The 19,320-nt window shown below is 45.9% G+C and overlaps 1 protein-coding gene across 1 annotated transcript in view; it reads right to left on the minus strand.

The window, feature by feature from the left end:
- Positions 1-15,182: 15,182 nt before the first annotated feature.
- Positions 15,183-19,320, minus strand: part of LOC126473482 (solute carrier family 22 member 7-like) — a 578,452-nt gene continuing 574,314 nt past the window's right edge. Inside the window, exon 9 of the mRNA XM_050100557.1 lies at positions 15,183-15,586. Coding sequence (XP_049956514.1) covers positions 15,386-15,586 — 201 coding nt within the window. The 3' untranslated portion in view covers positions 15,183-15,385. The remainder of the gene's footprint in view (positions 15,587-19,320) is intronic.

Raw genomic sequence — 19,320 nt, forward strand, 5'->3', positions numbered from 1 at the left:
GGCGCGGCCCTCAGCCATTCTGCCGAGTAAATAACATTCTTAAAGAAAAGGGAGAAAAGAACCTTTCAATACTTTGTAAAATAATAGCATTCCTATCCATAAGAGGCAATCTACTGTTCCAAAAAGAACCCGGAAATTTATTAATTTTTTACAAGAAAAAGTTTTACTTGATTTTGCAGAAATTTTTTTGCAATAAATAATATTTTTCGTTCGTTTAATGTTTTTGTTACAGTAACTAGCAATACTCCTGTACCCAAGTATCCCACTAGTTATGTAAGAATATAGAATATTTTTGTGTCTTCTCCTTATAGCGGGCGACTCCAGAAGACATTTGTTGCTGAATGTATTTCAAGCAGTTCTTGTTGGTACATTAGGAGCGTCTGTCTGACTTCTGTAGTAGTGTGAGGTGCAAATTGTTTCTTGCAGGAGCCAAAGGGTACTTGTTGGATGAATCCATTGTGCAACTTAACAAAATAAAATCCACACACTTACACTCTGTTCACGAAATATGGCTCGATGTTGTCATCGGCTCTAGCCGTTTACGATTGCATAAATACAAATTAGCGAAGATAGCTAAAGTAACAGATTATGATCATCTGGTCAAATAGCGAAAGTACTGAGAAGTTAGGTGAAATTTTAAATAAACACAAATTGTAATTTTATGAATAATTACAAATGGCAATAATAGATTATTATCTGCATATATAGACGACACCAGAATTCGATTTCGAATAAGGAATATCTAGATATACGTGAAATTATATCTAGATATGGTGGTCGTACAATAATTCAGTTCAAAGGATACAAACTGATAAGTATTCAATTGCAGTTAAGACTGTGTTAATAATCTGCGTTATCAGAGTGGTAGTGGGCTCCCCAAAAATCAATAATTTCACCAAATAACAGTACCATGCTTTTAACTAGGCACAAATTATTGTGGGAAAACAAGTAAATCACTTCAGAGTTGCTCGAAGCATGTCATACGATGCTCGGTCGCAGTTAAGGTTAACACCAACTACTGTGTCAAAGTCTCATTAGCATCGGTATTTTACCGAGTACGAACAAATTTTGAAGTATTCGCGACCTCTAGCCGTTCATACCTCACCAACTGGTTTGCAACATAATCCTATCCTCTATCACGTCTCGACATGTACTTCACTGTATCCCTCCTCTACACCGAATCCTCTCTCTGTTCCCCTTCGACACGAACTGCAGTTGTACCACCTCTCCAAACGAAGTCTTTCGACTCTATTCAATTCACAGCGAATTTCTAATACTTTGTGTTGGACACGATGTGCAGAGAAAGGGAAAGGAAAGAAGAGAGGTCTCAAACGCCGCAGCGGAGAAAAGGGCAAAGAGAAGAGGTAAGGAAAAGAGAAGGACAAGGGAAGGACGAAGACTTGCAAGCGGAGAAAGCAAAGAATTTGTTACAGTTTCGAGCGTCCGTCTCCGGACGTAGGCACAAAACATACTACCAGAGGGGGAAAAAGGGAAGGAAAGAGGCGGATGTGAGGGTGGGGCGAAGATGGGGGATGGGGAAGGATGCGGAAAGGGAAGGTATGCAGCCCGGAAAGGAAGGAAGGCCACATTAGCTCGGGGTCCCGTACTCACTACGCACGTATCCACAAAAGAGTTGTGGACCCCCTGGGGGGGAGGGGGCAAGGGCGATGTGACCGACGGAGCAGAAAACGTTGTTCTCCTGGAAAGGTCGCCTGTCGCCGCTCAGTGGACGTCCAGATGCGGTAGTGGTGCGCAGATTCCAGCCTTGGTCGCCGAAGAGCACCAGTTAGCTGGGGTCAATGAAGCAGGCGCCCACTGCTAAGGCCCCTATGCTGCAACATTCACTGAACGGTGGCTGAGTAGGCGCTGCTGGTGGGGTGGCTCCTTGGTTCATCTGGCTGGTTAGATGCTCAGCAGTTACATGTCTGTTCGCCTGTACGCATCCACATAGCTGTCGTTCGTCCCTGCCATGTCTGGGGCGTGGTGCACCACAGCGCCCTCGGCTCTGGTTTAGGATGGCGCCATTTTTCCATGCGCAGTTCACTCTAACCACACAGGCATGAGCGAAGTTTAAAAACTCGGTCATTTAGAAAATCCTTTCACTCTTGGCCCAGAAACCCATGATCATACCCTTTCGGAGGTCAGATGAATTGCTCCACTACCGCAGTGCGACATCAATTTCCCCCTGATGCGCTTTATATACCCTCACCTGCTAGTGCTGCCACCAGTCGTCTGTAAATGGTTATTACACACTGACGTCAAATTTAGTAGGTTGTCAGTGTGACTGGTCGGTGCCTTGCAGTGAAGTACACTTCAGCTATTGCTGATTGCACGCTCAATGTTAGTCATATAGAGAAAATAACCGCAGTCACAAGCCTATTTTGGTATTGTTGACGTACGTACTGGGGCGTCCGTGAGGTCTGTCGTAATTCATCAAATGCAGTAGTTGCCTTTTGAACATACATGCAGGCAAAGACACGATCGACGCAGCAACATGATAGGGTAGGTTTCGTAGTAGGAAGGCTAGTCAACTCATACGATGTAACAGTGCCACGAGGTAAAATTTAAACAAACGCCCATTTTATATTTTGTAAAAGCAACGTGTATCTTAACGCATATGCTCGGGAAGTCGACAAGCGAGAAATTTTAAAATGTATCATGAGTGTGGGGTTCGGCTGCACGGGCTTTCCGGATGGGCCACGTGAGCAGACAAAGGACCAGCCAGCTGAGGACAATACCAGGCTTTTCCCCCAGTAGAAGGCGGAAAGTGACGAACCTCCATCCTGGGCTACCATGCTTCTCTAGTACAATGGCGTCTTTTGCTTCAGGATGAAACGTGACCAAATTGAAACACTTCATAATTGCATAATAATTCGATATTTAACAGTATGACAAATCCAATTATATTGGGGTGCTTGTGGCATTCAGCCACATTTATTAAGCCTTTCATTTATAAATATAAAAACTATAGGACTTAGCCGAACACACTTAACAAATGTACTTCCATGTGACTGCAAATTAATAACTGCTGAACGCTTTTTGCTATCTGTATAACCAAGGTATTGGATGATAGCTGAGGACTTTAGCTACCATCTCTGACAGTCACACATTGATACATACTTCATTTCTTGAAATATTGCGTTTATACCCATTTATTATGTAAATGGGTCAGAGCATGTACCCTACACAGGTACACAACAAATGGAAGCAGTATGACAATTCTGAGATCTATCCATATCTAATCACATATGTTTCTCAGTTATTAACTGTTTGTTAATGAACTTAAGGAGGTTAAATTATCTGTGTGATTTAATAACATACAGTGTGTGAACAGAGGCATCAGCTGAACAGACCACACTTATGTTTCATATTTTCCAATATGTATCATTTATCATTTATTATAAGGGAATATGGACTGTAACATATTTAATTAATTATGTCTATGATTTTATATGTACAATAACATGTTTGGTCCCTGCAGAAGCGGGATAAAATGTTCTTTCACCCATACATTTAAACTGCAGTGGTGGGCTATTAGGAAACCCCTTTCGCGATTTCTTCCACATGTGTCACCACACATTCAGCAGCTACGCTTTTTATGATGAGGTTACTTACACCTAACAACTCCGAGCAAAGTCTGGCAAGACCAGTGCCCCTGAAAGACACAGAAAGAAAAAATGTTCCTTCCACGTTAGGCTGTATTAAATCTTTTCCTAGTAGCATACAAGAGTCCATAATTTATTTGATCTTACCTTTTTTGGATTTTAATGTAATACAAGAAACATGACACTCTTACCATTTCGTGAAAGTACTTTAAACTTCCACTGTGCGTGTCTGAAGGCCGACCCACGCATTTCCATGCGTAGCCGGGTAGACAGGTAGGACACGTACGTTCTTTTTTTTTTGTCATCAGTCTACTGACTGGTTTGATGCGGCCCGCCACGAATTCCTTTCCTGTGCTAACCTCTTCATCTCAGAGTAGCACTTGCAACCTACGTCCTCAATTATTTGCTTGACGTATTCCAATCTCTGTCTTCCTCTACAGATTTGCCCTCTACAGCTCCCTCTAGTGCCATGGAAGCCATTCCCTCATGTCTTAGCAGATGTCCTATCATCCTGTCCCTTCTCCTTATCAGTGTTTTCCACATATTCCTTTCCTCTCCGATTCTGCGTAGAACCTCCTCATTCCTTACCTTATCAGTCCACCGAATTTTCAACATTCGTCTATAGCACCACATCTCAAATGCTTCGATTCTCTTCTGTTCCGGTTTTCCCACAGTCCATGTTTCACTACCATACAATGCTGTACTCCAGACGTACATCCTCAGAAATTTCTTCCTCAAATTAAGGCCGGTATTTGATATTAGTAGACTTCTCTTGGCCAGAAATGCCTTTTTTGCCATAGCGAGTCTGCTTTTGATGTCCTCTTTGCTCCGTCCGTCATTGGTTATTTTACTGCCTAGGTAGCAGAATTCCTTAACTTCATTGACTTCGTGACCATCAAGCCTGATGTTAAGTTTATCGCTGTTCTCATTTCTACTACTTCTCATTACCTTCGTCTTTCTCCGATTTACTCTCAAGCCATACTGTGTACTCATTAGACTGTTCATTCCGTTCAGCAGATCATTTAATTCTTCTTCACTTTCACTCAGGATAGCAATGTCATCAGCGAATCGTATCATTGATATCCTTTCACCTTGTATTTTAATTCCACTCCTGAACCTTTCTTTTATTTCCATCATTGCTTCCTCGATGTACAGATTGAAGAGTAAGGGCGAAAGGCTACAGCCTTGTCTTGCACCCTTCTTAATACGAGCACTTCGTTCTTGATCGTCCACTCTTATTATTCCCTCTTGGTTGTTGTACATATTGTATATGACCAGTCTCTCCCTATATCTTACTCCTACTTTTTTCAGAATCTCGAACAGCTTGCACCATTTTATATTGTCGAACGCTTTTTCCAGGTCGACAAATCCTATGAAAGTGTCTTGATTTTTCTTTAGCCTTGCTTCCATTATTAGCCGTAACGTCAGAATTGCCTCTCTCGTCCCTTTACTTTTCCTAAAGCCAAACTGATCGTCACCTAGCGCATTCTCAATTATCTTTTCCATTCTTCTGTATATTATTCTTGTAAACAGCTTCGATGCATGAGCTGTTAAGCTGATTGTGCGATAATTCTCGCACTTGTCAGCTCTTGCCGTCTTCGGAATTGTGTGGATGATGCTTTTCCGAAAGTCAGATTGTACGTCGCCAGACTCATATATTCTACACACCAACGTGAATAGTCGTTTTGTTGCCACTTCCCCCAATGATTTTAGAAATTCTGATGGAATGTTATCTATTCCTTCTGCCTTATTTGACCGTAAGTCCTCCAAAGCTCTTTTAAATTCCGATTCTAATACTGGATCCCCTATCTCTTCTAAATCGAATCCTGTTTCTTCTTCTATCACATCAGACAAATCTTCACCCTCATAGAGGTTTTCAATGTATTCTTTCCACCTATCTGCTCTCTCCTCTGCATTTAACAGTGGAATTCCCGTTGCACTCTTAATGTTACCACCGTTGCTTTTAATGTCGCCAAATGTTGTTTTGACTTTCCTGTATGCTGAGTCTGTCCTTCCGACAATGATATCTCTTTCGATGCCTTCACATTTTTGCTGCAGTCATTTCGTCTTAGCTTCCCTGCACTTCCTATTTATTTCATTCCTCAGCGACTTGTATTTCTGTATTCCTGATTTTCCCGGAACATGTTTGTACTTCCTCCTTTCATTAGTCAACTGAAGTAGTTCTTCTGTTACCCATGGTTTCTTCGCAGCTACCTTCTTTGTACCTATGTTTTCCTTCCCAACTTCTGTGATGGCCCTCTTTAGAGATGTCCATTCCTCTTCAACTGTACTGCCTACTGCGCTATTCCTTATTGCTGTATCTATAGCGTTAGAGAACTTCAAACGTACCTCGTCATTCCTTAGTACTTCCGTATCCCACTTCTTTGCGTATTGATTCTTCCTGACTAATGTCTTGAACTTCAGCCTACTCTTCATCACTTCTATATTGTGATCTGAGTCTATATCTGCTCCTGGGTACGCCTTACAATCCAGTATCTGATTTCGGAATCTCTGTCTGACCATGATGTAATCTAATTGAAATCTTCCCGTATCTCCCGGCCTTTTCCAAGTATACCTCCTCCGCTTGTGATTCTTGGACAGGGTATTCGCTATTACTAGCTGAAACTTGTTACAGAACTCAATTAGTCTTTCTCCTCTTTCATTCCTTGTCCCAAGCCCATATTCTCCTGTAACCTTTTCTTCTGCTCCTTCCCCTACAACTGCATTCCAGTCGCCCATGACTATTAGATTTTCGTCCCCCTTTACATACTGCATTACCCTTTCAATATCCTCATACACTTTCTCTATCTGTTCATCTTCCGCTTGCGACGTCGGCATGTATACCTGAACTATCGTTGTCGGTGTTGGTCTGCTGTCGATTCTGATTAGAACAACCCAGTCACTGAACTGTTCACAGTAACACACCCTCTGCCCTACCTTCCTATTCATAACGAATCCTACACCTGTTATACCATTTTCTGCTGCTGTTGATATTACCCGATACTCATCTGACCAGAAATCCTTGTCTTCCTTCCACTTCACTTCACTGACACCAACTATATCTAGATTGAGCCTTTGCATTTCCCTTTTCAGATTTTCTAGTTTCCCTACCACGTTCAAGCTTCTGATATTCCACGCCCCGACTCGTAGAACGTTATCCTTTCGTAGATTATTCAATCTTTTTCTCATGGTAACCTCCCCCTTGGCAGTCCCCTCCCGGAGATCCGAATGGGGGACTATTCCGGAATCTTTTGCCAATGGAGAGATCATCATGACAATTCTTCAATTACAGGCCACATGTCCTGAGGATACACGTACGTACCCCCTGGTAACGTCCAGGCCCAGGGAGGGGTGATTTCCCGAGCCGATACCTTCCGAAAGTGCCGATTGGTCCCTCTGTCCGTTTGTCGGGAGGTGTGACCTGAGGTGTGAACAATTACCTAAGGCGGGAGTGCCCTCAGAGAGGGCCCCCACAAGGAAGGAGCGCGCCATCGGAGACGCCGGTAATCATGAGGGATACTTTCGTAATGGTTTCCTCATCTTCTACTATGTCAGCTCACAAGCGTAAGTTCAGTGAGTCTCAGCCACAGACAGTCCTTCGATCGTTGCCACAGTTCCTTGTTGTTTCTCGGTCTGACGAAGGTCACGTCTTCTCAACGGTCAACCCTTTCGTTATTCAGAAAGGTGTCGACGCAATATCCGGTCCTGTAAAGTCTTGTTCCAGATTACGAAATGGCACCTTGTTGTTAGAAACAGTCAGTGCCCTCCAGGCACAAAACTTGCTGCGCACTTCACTGCTACACACCTTCCCTGTCCGGGTGGAACCGCACCGTACTTTAAATTCATCACGTGGGGTCATTTATACACGCTCCCTCGACGGATTGTCCGACGAGGAAATTCAACACTACCTGTCTGACCAGGGCGTAACGGCTGTTCATAGAGTCATGAAAAGTGTTGACACGAACATCATTCCAACCCGACTGTCTTCTTGACATTTGACAAAGTTCAACTACCATCGAAAATCAAAGCAGGCTATGAGATAATTTCCGTTCACCCTTACATCCCAAACCCTACGCGTTGCTATCGGTTTCAGCGGTTCAATCACACCAGCCAGTCCTGTTCCAATCCGGCCAAATGTGTTACATGTGGCAAGGATGCCCATGAGGGTGCTTGTCCACCTCCATCCCCTCGTTGCATCAACTGTATGGGTGACCACGCTGCTTCCTCTCGAGATTGCCCCATTTTTAAAGACGAAAAGCTCATTCAGGAAATCAGAGTGAAGGAAAAGGTGTCGACCTTTGCTGCTTGAAAATTATTCGCCAGTCGACAGCCCACCGTGCCTTAGACAGGAAAATACAGCACTGTCCTTGCTTCTCCTCGGCCAACAAAGGAGGCGGCCACGCACACTCGTGACCTTACCTTTAGTGCCACGGTCGTCAGTTCGCCCAGCGCAAAGATCGCCCGTTCAACCTCCCCACTTTCGCCTGCCCACTCTATGGCTCACGCTCCATCGGGTTCTGCTAAATCTCGAGCCCAAAAGTCAGACACCAAGACTTCGAAAAAAGAGCATACTCGTGAAGATTTTTTACGTACCCCAACTTCACAACCATCGGATCCTCCTTCATCTAAACATCATGTCTCCAAGAAGGCTAGTAAGAAACCCAGTTCATCTCCTTCTCCACCAAGGCGTGTCTCATCTACAGCACCACCTGGTGGTAATCGCCCTCGGCTGTCTTCTGTGTCGCCGAGGCGCACTGCTGGCGGCCGATCAACCGGCCGATCGCTGGTGGCAGGAGCTGCTCCTGAACAACCTATGGATCAGGATCTTCTGCCTTCGGCTGAATGCCATTCCATGCTGTCGGTCGCAAGCTCTGAGCAGTCGCTGAGTTGACGGCAACCTTGGTCACATTCCTCCCTTTTCTGTTCACCCTATGTCCATTATCCACTGGAATATCCGCGGCCTTCGAGCCAATCGGGATGAATTGTCGATCCTCTTACGATCCTACTCGCCGGTCATCTTCTGTCTTCAGGAAACAAAGCTGCGTCCCCATGACCGCTTTGTTCTCCCCCATTTTCATTGATCTCCCCTCTGTTGAAGGCACTCCAGCACATGGAGGACTCATGATTCTTCTCCATGATACTCTCCACTATCACCCAATCCCCTTAAACACTTCCTTCCAAGCTGTCGCTGTCCGTCTTTCCCTTTCTGGATATACCTTTTCTCTTTGTACTGTATATATTCCATCGTCCACACCAATGGCACGAGCTGATCTCCTTCATCTTCTTGGTCAGCTTCCACCCCCCTATTTGCTGGTTGGGGACTTCAATGCCCACCATCCGCTTTGGGGATCTCCACATCCTTGTCTGCATGGCTCACTATTGCTAGACGTCTTCCACCAAGCGGATCTAGTTTGCCTCAACACTGGGGACCCTACATTTTTGTCTGCCTCCACGACAAATTTCTCTCATTTTGACCTTTCGGTCGGTACTGTTCCGCTAGCTCGGCGCTTCGAATGGTTCGCCCTTGATGGTACACACTCGAGTGACCACTTTCCATGTGTCCTTAGACTGCAGCCTCAACAGCCATATATGCGCCCGCGACGCTGGAAGTTTGGCGAAGCCGATTAGACACTTTTTTCGTCTCTAGCGACATTCGATGACCGTCACTTTCCAAGCGTCGACGATGAGGTCACACATATTACAGACGTTATTCTTACAGCTGCGGAACGTTCAATACCACGCACCTCCGCATTGCCCCGGCCCCCCCCCCCCCCAGTTCCTTGGTGGAACGCGGCATGCCGTGACGCAATACGTGAGCGGCGACGTGCTCTTCGCGTTTTCCGCCACCATCCTACTTTGGACAACTGTATCCGCTATAAGCAGTTCCGAGCGCGATGCCGTCTCGTCATCCGCGATAGCAAGAAGGAAAGCCGGAAATTCTCTACTAGCTCATTTAACACCTTCACTCCCTCCTCGGAAATTTGTAGTCGGATTCGACGGTTCTCAGGCGCGCCTAGTTTCTCCCCGGTCTCTGGGCTCACTGTCGCGCATGACACATTAGTGGACCCCGTCGCAGTTTCTAACTCATTGGGTCAACACTTTGCTGAGATTTCGAGCTCTTCAAATTACCCGCCAGCGTTTCTCCAGAAGAAACGTGCAGCGGAAATGCGACCTCTTGCTTTCTCCTCTCAAAATCGCGAAAGCTACAATACTGTTTTCTCCATGCGGGAACTCCAACATGCACTCTCTTCTTCTCGCTCCTCCGCCCCAGGACCGGATGGTATCCACATCCAAATGTTGCTGCATTTATCATACCATAGTCTGCGTTACCTCCTTCGCCTTTATAATCGAATTTGGACCGGCAGTACTTTTCCCAGACGTTGGCGGGAAGCTATCGTCGTTCCTGTTCCGAAACCTGGAAAAGACAAACATCTCCCCTCTAGCTATCGCCCCATTTCTCTCACGAGTAGTGTATGTAAGGTTTTGGAGCGTATGGTGAATTGCCATTTAGCTTGGTGGCTGGAGTCCCGCAGTCTTTTAACACCTGCCCAATGCGGTTTCCGAAAGTACCGTTCTGCAGTTGACCATCTTGTTGCTCTCTCCACTTATATCATGAACAATTTTCTCCGGAAACGCCAAACAGTACCAATATTTTTTGATCTGGAGAGAGCATACGATACCTGTTGGAGGACAGGCATCCTCCGCACACTGTTCTCTTGGGGCTTTCGAGGTCGGCTGTCCCTTTTTCTTCACGAATTTATGGCAGAGCGCACATTCAGAGTGCGGGTGAACACCACTCTCTCCCGTACTTCCTCCCAAGAAAACGGGCTACCCCAGGGCTCCGTGCTGAGTGTTGTACTGTTTGCCATTGCCATAAATCCCATTATGGATTGTCTCCTTCCTGATGTCTCGGGCTCCCTCTTTGTGGACGATTTTGTGATCTACTACAGCTCTCAACGGACCAGCCTTCTTGAACGACGTCTTCAAGGATGTCTCGATCGCCTCCACTCGTGGAGCATCGAAATCGGCTTCCGTTTTTCTCCCAGTAAGACTGTTTGTGTTAATTTTTGGCGACGTAAGGAGTTTCTTCCACCCTCCTTACATCTAGGACCTGTCAAACTTCCGTTTTCGGACGTCGCTAAATTCTTGGGTCTTATGTTTGACAGAAAACTGTGCTGGTCCTCCCACGTTTCCTATCTTTCGGCTCGCTGTCTGCGATCCCTCAACACCCTCCGTGTCCTGAATGGTACCTCCTGGGGAGCGGACCGAGTGGTCCTTCTCCGCCTCTATCGCGCCTTAGTGCGCTCGAAATTGGATTATGGAAGCATAGTTTACTCCTCTGCTCGGCCGTGTATTCTTCGGCGTCTCGACTCTATCCACCACCGTGGATTACGTTTACGTTTAGTGTCTGGAGCTTTTTACACAAGCCCTATGGAAAGCCATTATGCTGAGACTGCTGAACCTCCGCTGTCCAATCGGCGAGCTGTCCTTCTGAGTCGTTATGCTAGCCATCAGTCTTCCATGCCTGCTAATCTGGTCCATGACATTTTTTTCCACGTCTCCTTGGATGTAGGGTATGCAGGCCGCCCTTCCTCCCTACTACCGCCGGGAGTCCGCTTCCGTCAACTGCTCCATTCTCTTTCCTTCCGCTTTCCTAAAACCTTCTTGACAACTTGGGGTACAGCACCGCCTTGGCTCCGTCCCCGGATCTGCCTGCTCCGTGACCTTTGTCAATTTCCCATAGATGGTACCCCTTCACTTGTTTATCGTCGGGCATTTGCTGCTCTATGTGCACAAATGAAGGAAGCCACATTTATTTACACTGATGGCTCGAAAACACCGTTAGGTGTAGGGAGTGCCTATATTGTTGGCGACACCCCAAATCGATTTCGCCTTCCCGACCAGTGTTCGGTTTATACTGCGGAGCTTTACGCTGTTCTCCAGGCTGTCCACTACATCCGCCGCCATCAGCGGATACAGTACGTAATCTGTTTAGATTCTCTCAGCTCTCTCCTCAGTCTCCAAGCTCTGTACCCTGTCCACCCTCGTCCACCGGATTCAGGACTGCTTGCGCTTGCTCCATTTGGGAGGCGTCTCTGTGGCGTTCCTCTGGCTCCCAGGACACGTTGGTATCTGTGGCAATGAGGCGGCCGATATAGCGGCCAAGGTGGCAGTCTCTCTTCTTCGGCCAGCTATTCGATCGATTCCATTCGCCGATCTACGGAGCGTTTTATGTCGTCGTTCTTTTATGGCACGCACATTGGTCGACACTTCCCCATAATAAATTGCAGGACGTGAAAGCTCTTCCCTGTGCTTGGACCTCTTCCTCCCGAACGCGTCGTCGGGAGGAGGAAATTTTAACTAGACTCCGGATAGGGCACTGCCTTTTTAGCCATCGACATCTTTTAAGCGGCGATCCTCCCCCACTCTGTCCCCACTGCTCTCAGCTGTGGACGGTAAGACACCTTTTAACTGAGTGCCCCTATATTACTCCGTTACGCGCCCGTCTACAGCTGTCGCCTGATATATCGTCCATTTTATCAGATGACTCGCGCTCGGCCGATCGCGTTCTCGAGTTTATTAGTGCCAGTGAAATGACGTCAGTTATTTGAAGCTCTTTTTGGGGACAACCAACCCCTTTCTGTAGTGGATTTTTAAGCTTTCCTTCTGCTTTTAGTTTCTCCAATTTTTTGAGTTTCGTTCCCATTGCTGCTGCCTTCCATTTTCGTTTTTTACCGTTTCCTAAGTCACAGACAGGGCGCTAATGACCATAGCAGTTTTGCGCCCTAAAATAAAAAAAAATCGCCCTTGCCGTGTAGGCAGTGAAACATCTGAAAGCAGAGGGGTCCAGGACAGAGGCTAGAGCATCATGGTCTGTGGAATCTTTTCGTTGCACTCCCTGGGCAATATCATCACTATGGAAGAAAATAATTGATAAACGGATACTACATCTATCTGTGGGGACCATGTCCACCCCTAGATGAAGTTCGTTTCTCCTAGGCATGATGGCATCTACCGGCAGGACAATCTAACGTGTCCTATAGCTCACTGTGTACGTGTGTGGTTCAGGGAGCACCACGATGGGTTTACCGTACTCCAGTCGCCTCCAAACTTTCCGGATTTAAACTCAATCGGGAATGTGTGGGACATCTCGATCGGGCTCTTCGGGATCCTCAACCAAGAAACTCCGGGTATCTGACCAGGCACTGGAATCAGCATGACACCGGACCGCTGGCGGTACCTCCAGGAACCTCACTGACTTTCCTCTTGCACATCTGCCGATGAAGGGATTGTTATTTTGGCTTTTACAAGAGTTCACATTAATGTGATTGGACAGCATACTATGATTGATAGCGTTCATTAAGACTTTTCCCACACTGTCTGCATGTGAGCTACACGGAAGCCATCGGCGCCTGTTTGGGCTCGTACTTACTTTCTTCTTTTATTTTTTGTAGTTCGTAATTTTATTAGCATGAACTTGAGCCATCTGCAGCATCACGTCACTGCAATTTGATCACTTGTAGCTGTTTTCCTCTGATCTTCATTTAGTCTGTTATACCTCGAGTTAATACCCTTCTTCGAATTTACAATGTGGGAGATGGATAGTGACTGTCTTCGTTTTCTGCAGATGCAGAGGGAATTGGACCTTTTTCATAAACAGCTAGATGTAGTGATCGACGGAGTTGAGGGGCTTTCCCTGAGCTGCAGCCACGTTTGGGTAGCTGAAGAAACGGCTGTGGCATTTTTGGTTCCTTTGGAGTCGCCTAGGAAACGTGATACATCTGAAAGTTAGTACATGCTCGACATGAACGGGTCCCCAACACCCATGTGGCAGTGATGGGGTACCTGAGCGACTGGGCGCAAATATGGCACGTGTAGCAAGGCAGCCCTCTCACGACCTAGCGAGGATATGAGACGTTTCCTACTGTTGGGGGCATATCTACACATCTGAACTAGCATGGGTTCCTTCCTCTGATGGGCCTGTGATGCCTGAGTGCGTCGTTGCCTAGTGGGGCCATATGTCTGTGGTAGCTGAGTGGCGGTAGTGGTTATGCATCTGTTTCCTGCTGATCCGGGGCGCAAAGTAAACGAAAACATAATTTGTTGATATCTTATAGAATTTTCCCCGAAATTACACTCTTACCTACCACCTCCGCCCTCCCACCAGGGTAGATTGAAGGCCTGAGTGACGCAAGACGCCGATTGGGGAGCCAAGATAAGAAGGCTGCAACATAGGTAAGATTTCTGTACAAGACGCATCACAGTTAGCAGCGAAAACTGACACAGGCGAAAGTCTATTAGGAAAAAGGGGGTGGGGAGGAACACGGAGGGAAGCCAAGTGGTAGGTTGCTTGTGTGGAAAAACTTATCGAACTGACTCTGCCTCCCTAACAACCCCCCCCCCCCCCCCCCCCCCCCGTCTTCCCACGCCCCTTTTTCCTTTCCAAACATCGGCGCTCTGTGTGCAGCAGGTTATTTCTCCTATATGCAAGAGACCTCTCTGTTTAACATCGTTGATCTGGTGGACCAACCAGTCAGCGCACGATTGCTAATCCTAGAAGTGTATACCAAGGTCACTCTGGCGCAGTTTTTTCTTCTTTCTTTTCGTCCCTGTGCATACGCCGCTGCACATACACAGCTCGCTGACACCAACGTAAATTTAGCATTGAGTGAGACATAGTAGACGACGGACGTTCACAATTGTGAGGCACTGTTGTCTAATTAATTTGACAGAAATATCTTTTAAGGGTTACTGTGATCCTAGAGTACAGATTGTGTAACCGTTTAGTCGCTGAATGTGAAGTTCGCCGCACGGGATTAGCCTAGCGGTCTTAGGCGCTGCAGTCATGGACTATGCGGCTGGTCCCGGCGGAGGTTCGAGTCCTCCCTATGGCATGGGTGGGTGTGTTTGTCCTTAGGATAATTTGGTTAAGTAGTGTGTAATCTTAGGGACTGATGACCTTAGCAGTTAAGTCCCATAAGATTTCATACACATTTGAACGTTTGTGAAGTTCATTTATGAGAAAATGGCACGTAAAAAAGAGATATTTTACTAACAGAAGATCCTATACAGGAAGCACTGTCAGAACGACCCAATTGTGAAAGTGATGGAAGTCACTCTCGTTATGGAAGTCATTCTGAAGCTGATGATACTGCAGCGTTTATGAACAATGGCGAAGTGCATCAGACTGCCAACTGACGAAGAAAATCCAGTCGTCACAGTGAGAGTAGCTATTGCTGGAACACAGTTGTCCCTAATATTTCAGGCCTACCATTTGCCCATAACATTGTAGTCCATATTCCAAAAATGTGGAAATAATGAATGAACGCATTTATGAATAACTGAGAATACCTCAACGTTTCGTGTAATATGTGCAGTTCATTAAATGAATATCATGAACATCTAATTGAACTGCAAATAAAGTCTTTAGATCGGGATCAGTTTCAGGTTTCTTCCCTGAAAAGTTTTCATGACTGTTTTTATTTAGTCTCGAATTTCAGATTTGTTAATAATAATACCGACTGAAAAGGTACATGAGAGAGGTAAAATAAAATGAGTTTAGTAAGTGGAGCACAATTTCATTACAAAATATTATATTTTCAAGCATTTCACCTGCAAATCATTGAGGGTTACTTTGACCCTGGTGCGTACTTCGTGTGACAATTTACAATATGTACAATACTAGAGTTAAAGCTTTTTTTCCCACTTCAGTAGACAAATTGTTCTTCAGTTTGAAGTATGTAAGACAAAATGGGAGACTGCACCGTAACCGAGGGAACCTATTGTCCCTGAACGTATGACGGCGGGGCGGTAAGTCTCCAGCTCCAGTAGGGACTCCCTCTGCCAAACTCGGCGGCGTCCTGCAGAGACTCCGGCAGCCTCTGCAGCGCAGTTTCCGGCAGGAACGACACCGACAGAGCTCCCAGCAGGTGCATCGCTGACAAGATGGCGAACGGCAACCTACGGTCCACCGAGCCTCCCTGTAATAAATGGTACACGAGCTGAAACGAGGAACGGTGGAGCATGGAAAATACAGAAATAAATAACGAAGAACAATATTTGGAGATGAAAATGAGATTATACGACACGTGATGTGGTAGGACAAAAATTATCGTTTAGGTTGCTATTCACACCTGGCATTTTGAAACCACTTCACTGTACCATGTATCTGTCAACGCTATTGACACATCCAGAAACAAATTTTCACCCTGCAGCTGTATGGGAGCTGTTGTAGAACTTCATGGCAGACTAGAACTCTGTGCCTGACCAAGACTCGAATCTGGCAGCCTCGTGTCTAGCGAGCGAGTGCTCTAACAACTGAGCCACCCGAGACGAGGTACTGGCGGAAGCTAACCTGAGAGTACGGACCGTGAGGCGTGTTCTGATAGCTGAGTTGGTTGAGCACTTACCCGCAAAACACAGAGGTCCCAGACTGGAGTCCCAACATGGCACAAACTTTTAATCTAACAGGAAGTTTCTATATTGACACACATAAGTTATTGATTAAAGTCTTCTTACTGGCTATTTCTACGTAGTTCGAGCTAGTTTCAGCACATTCATAACCGGATGGATATCAATGTTCACGTGATTGAAAAAAGGTAAGGGTGTTAGAACGTGATAAGAGTGAGAAACACTATCGATTTCCAGTTTCACAATAGACTAGCACCACCAAATTTCTCTGCACTCTCCACAAAACAAACCAGCTTGTTACAATACGGTATTTCAATGCTGAGGAAGTAGCATTAGCTGCATTTCCGCCAAGTACATCTGTTCTGAACAATGAAAGCTTGTGTGCACGCGTAAGCTTAACATACAAAAAAAGAGAGTAAACAGTAGACGGAGATATTATTTTCGTGATTCAGACCAGACATCATACGATATATCCTTGATTAAGAGTGTAAAGTTCCAGTGAAAAACGGATCAAAACATTGATAACATCTATGACTCCTCTCTCTTAGATAAGTGTACCACCTCTTCGGGGAAGGTAGCTACATTCTCTTCTCAGTGATAGTAGTAAAATGTTTTTGTATGAAGGGAAAAAACTTCTACAAGCCCTGTGCCGTACGATGATATTCAACCTGGGAAATGATTACATCAGAAAGGCCGTCCAAGTGCTCTGTTTAGTCACTGAAAAGCAAAGACACGTATTAAAAAGCTTTAAACAGAATACTTTTTGGTTAAGTTTTTTAAAGGAGAATTCTAAAATACACTGCTAGTCAGTAAAGCTGCAACACCTTGGAGGGCCCTTGCAACAAACGTCAATCGGTCAAGAAGTGTACTACAGTTTTGGCTATGCAAATGATTGGCATTTCAGTGCAAAATAGTGTATTGGAGTAGTGCTGTCTACATTCTGTATACAAGGAAAGATTACCCAACGGATTTCTTATTAAGACACAGCATGTAAATGTTTGTTATTTGCTGAGAAAATCGTTTTATGTGTTTTTGTAAAGAGCTGGTCCATCTGCACCTGTCTTAAGTGTGACAGCAGCGGAACAACAATGTTTCTGCTCGCATTGGTCGGGATCTTACAATTGTCACGCGAATATCTCATTTATGTGTTCAGCAGAACCATGCACAACGCTGTGCAGGATCTCAATAGTCCCATGCGACTAGCGCCTGAGAGGACAGAAGTATTGTCCACTCAGAGGTGCAGCATAGTACAGCCACAACATATATCTTAAGTCAGGAACTTTGTTTGGAACTAGACAGGTATCCACACGGACAGTGCAATGACATCTGAAGCGCCACACATTCTCAGCACTGCGACCATTATAGCAGCTTCCCTTGAAGCATCAACAGAGATGTGCCAGCAGTGATGCACTCAGCACTGACACTGGACGTAGAATCGGTTTAATGTCGTTTCCTCAGACGAGACCCAGTTCTGTGAATAGCTTGATGGACACATCCATGTGTTGAGGCTCCAAGGAAAATGAACACTGCTAGACTGATTTCACCAATGTCATGAGAGGTGTTATTATGGACTGTCATGAAGTGCACAACTTGATCACCACTGGTTAACTTAGCGGGTACTACGGACAGCAGGGGCGTGATTAGGTCGTATGTTAGGCTGGTGGGAGTGCCCTGTCATAGAGGTCTCCGTGGAATTACCTGTCGACAAGGTAACACAAGATAGCTTACTGTCTGTGCTGTCCTGAACTAGCCTCATACAGGAGGTGGTCGACAGCAGCCATGTCCAGCACTTCTCCAGAATGAACTGGAAACATGTGGTGGTGGGTTGGCGAGAGGCTGGCATGCCACGACACACAAAGCGCTACCTCTTGTTTCAGTTCATTTTTTCTGGGGTATGTGAGCTGTTACAAGTTTCTAGTAGGTTTGAAAATATGTGTGAAGTTGGCTGGAAGTGCCTAGGTACCTCATTCTCAAATACTGGGTGGATATAACCTACGTAATTTGCACGTCATGTGTTGTGCTGCCTCAAGATAGGTACACAGCTTCTAACAGTAATACTTCTCTTACTGTGTCGAACTTCAACATAATGTTATGGAGTAAAGGCAAGCGTTCGCACGCCGGTTCAAAAATGGTTCAAATGGCTCTGAGCACTATGGGACAACTTCTGAGGTCATCAGTCCCCTAGAACTTAGAACTACTGAAACCTAACTAACCTAAGGACGTCACACACATCCATGCCCGAGGCAGGATTCGAGCCTGCAACCGTAACGGTCGCGCGGTCCCAGACTGTAGCGCCTAGAACCGCTCGGCCACTACGGCCGGCCGCACGCCGGTCCGAAACGAGAGAGCAGAGAGGGCTGTGAAGAAGACGTCAGCCAACTGCACGCTGACCGACCCCTCTCCAAGACGACAACGCGACAGCAGCGGTCTCTATGCAAAGAGAACATAAGCGCCACGCTGACAAGCCGCGGCCCACTTCTACAGCAACATCGAGATTAGGCACTTCAATACCGGCGACTTAGGAATTGTAAGGGCTGTTCAAAATGTCTCTCTGCAGTGCCGGATGATAGACGCGCGTGCCGAATGATTGTTCGCCTGCCTGGGTTACTTCTCTTCTAGTGGACTCTCCCAGCATTCCACTGTTTCACTTATCTCAGCCAGCGTCAGCAGTATCCTTGGTGTGTGTCGTTACGTGGTGACGTGAACGTTTAAGTTTTAAGTTTAGCTCGAGTTTCAATGTCACTGCATGCTGACGTTTTTGGTGATCGCATAATTTCACAGGGAGTTTAGCCTCCACGACCGCCTGACCTAACACGACCTGGCCGCGCGAGATTAGCCAAGCGGTCGGGGCGCTGCAGTCATGGACTGTGCGGCTGGTCCCGGCGGAGGTTCGAGTCCTCCCTCGGGCATGGGTGTGTGTGTTTGTCCTTAGGATGCTTTAGGTTAAGTAGTGTGTAAGCTTAGGGACTGATCACCTTAGCAGTTAAGTCCGATAAGATTTTACACACATTTGAACATTTTTTTTAAGACGACCTGACTTTTTCTTCTGGGGTGCAGCGAAAGCAACTGTCTATAAAAACCGTCCAAAATCCATCGATGAATTGAAAACTGCAATATCCACTTTCAATGCTTCTGTTACAGAAGAAATGTTACAGCTTGTGTTTGGAAACATGATTAGACGCATTGAATTGTATATTCAACAACACGGGGACACTTTCAACATTTTATGTGAAAAATTGTAAGTAAAAATGAATATTAAATAAATTAATAACTTGTATTTCACTGAGTTTCATTTCAGTTTATT

The sequence above is a fragment of the Schistocerca serialis genome, chromosome 4 (assembly GCF_023864345.2).
Source record: "Schistocerca serialis cubense isolate TAMUIC-IGC-003099 chromosome 4, iqSchSeri2.2, whole genome shotgun sequence".
Classification (NCBI taxonomy): Eukaryota; Metazoa; Arthropoda; class Insecta; order Orthoptera; family Acrididae; genus Schistocerca; species Schistocerca serialis.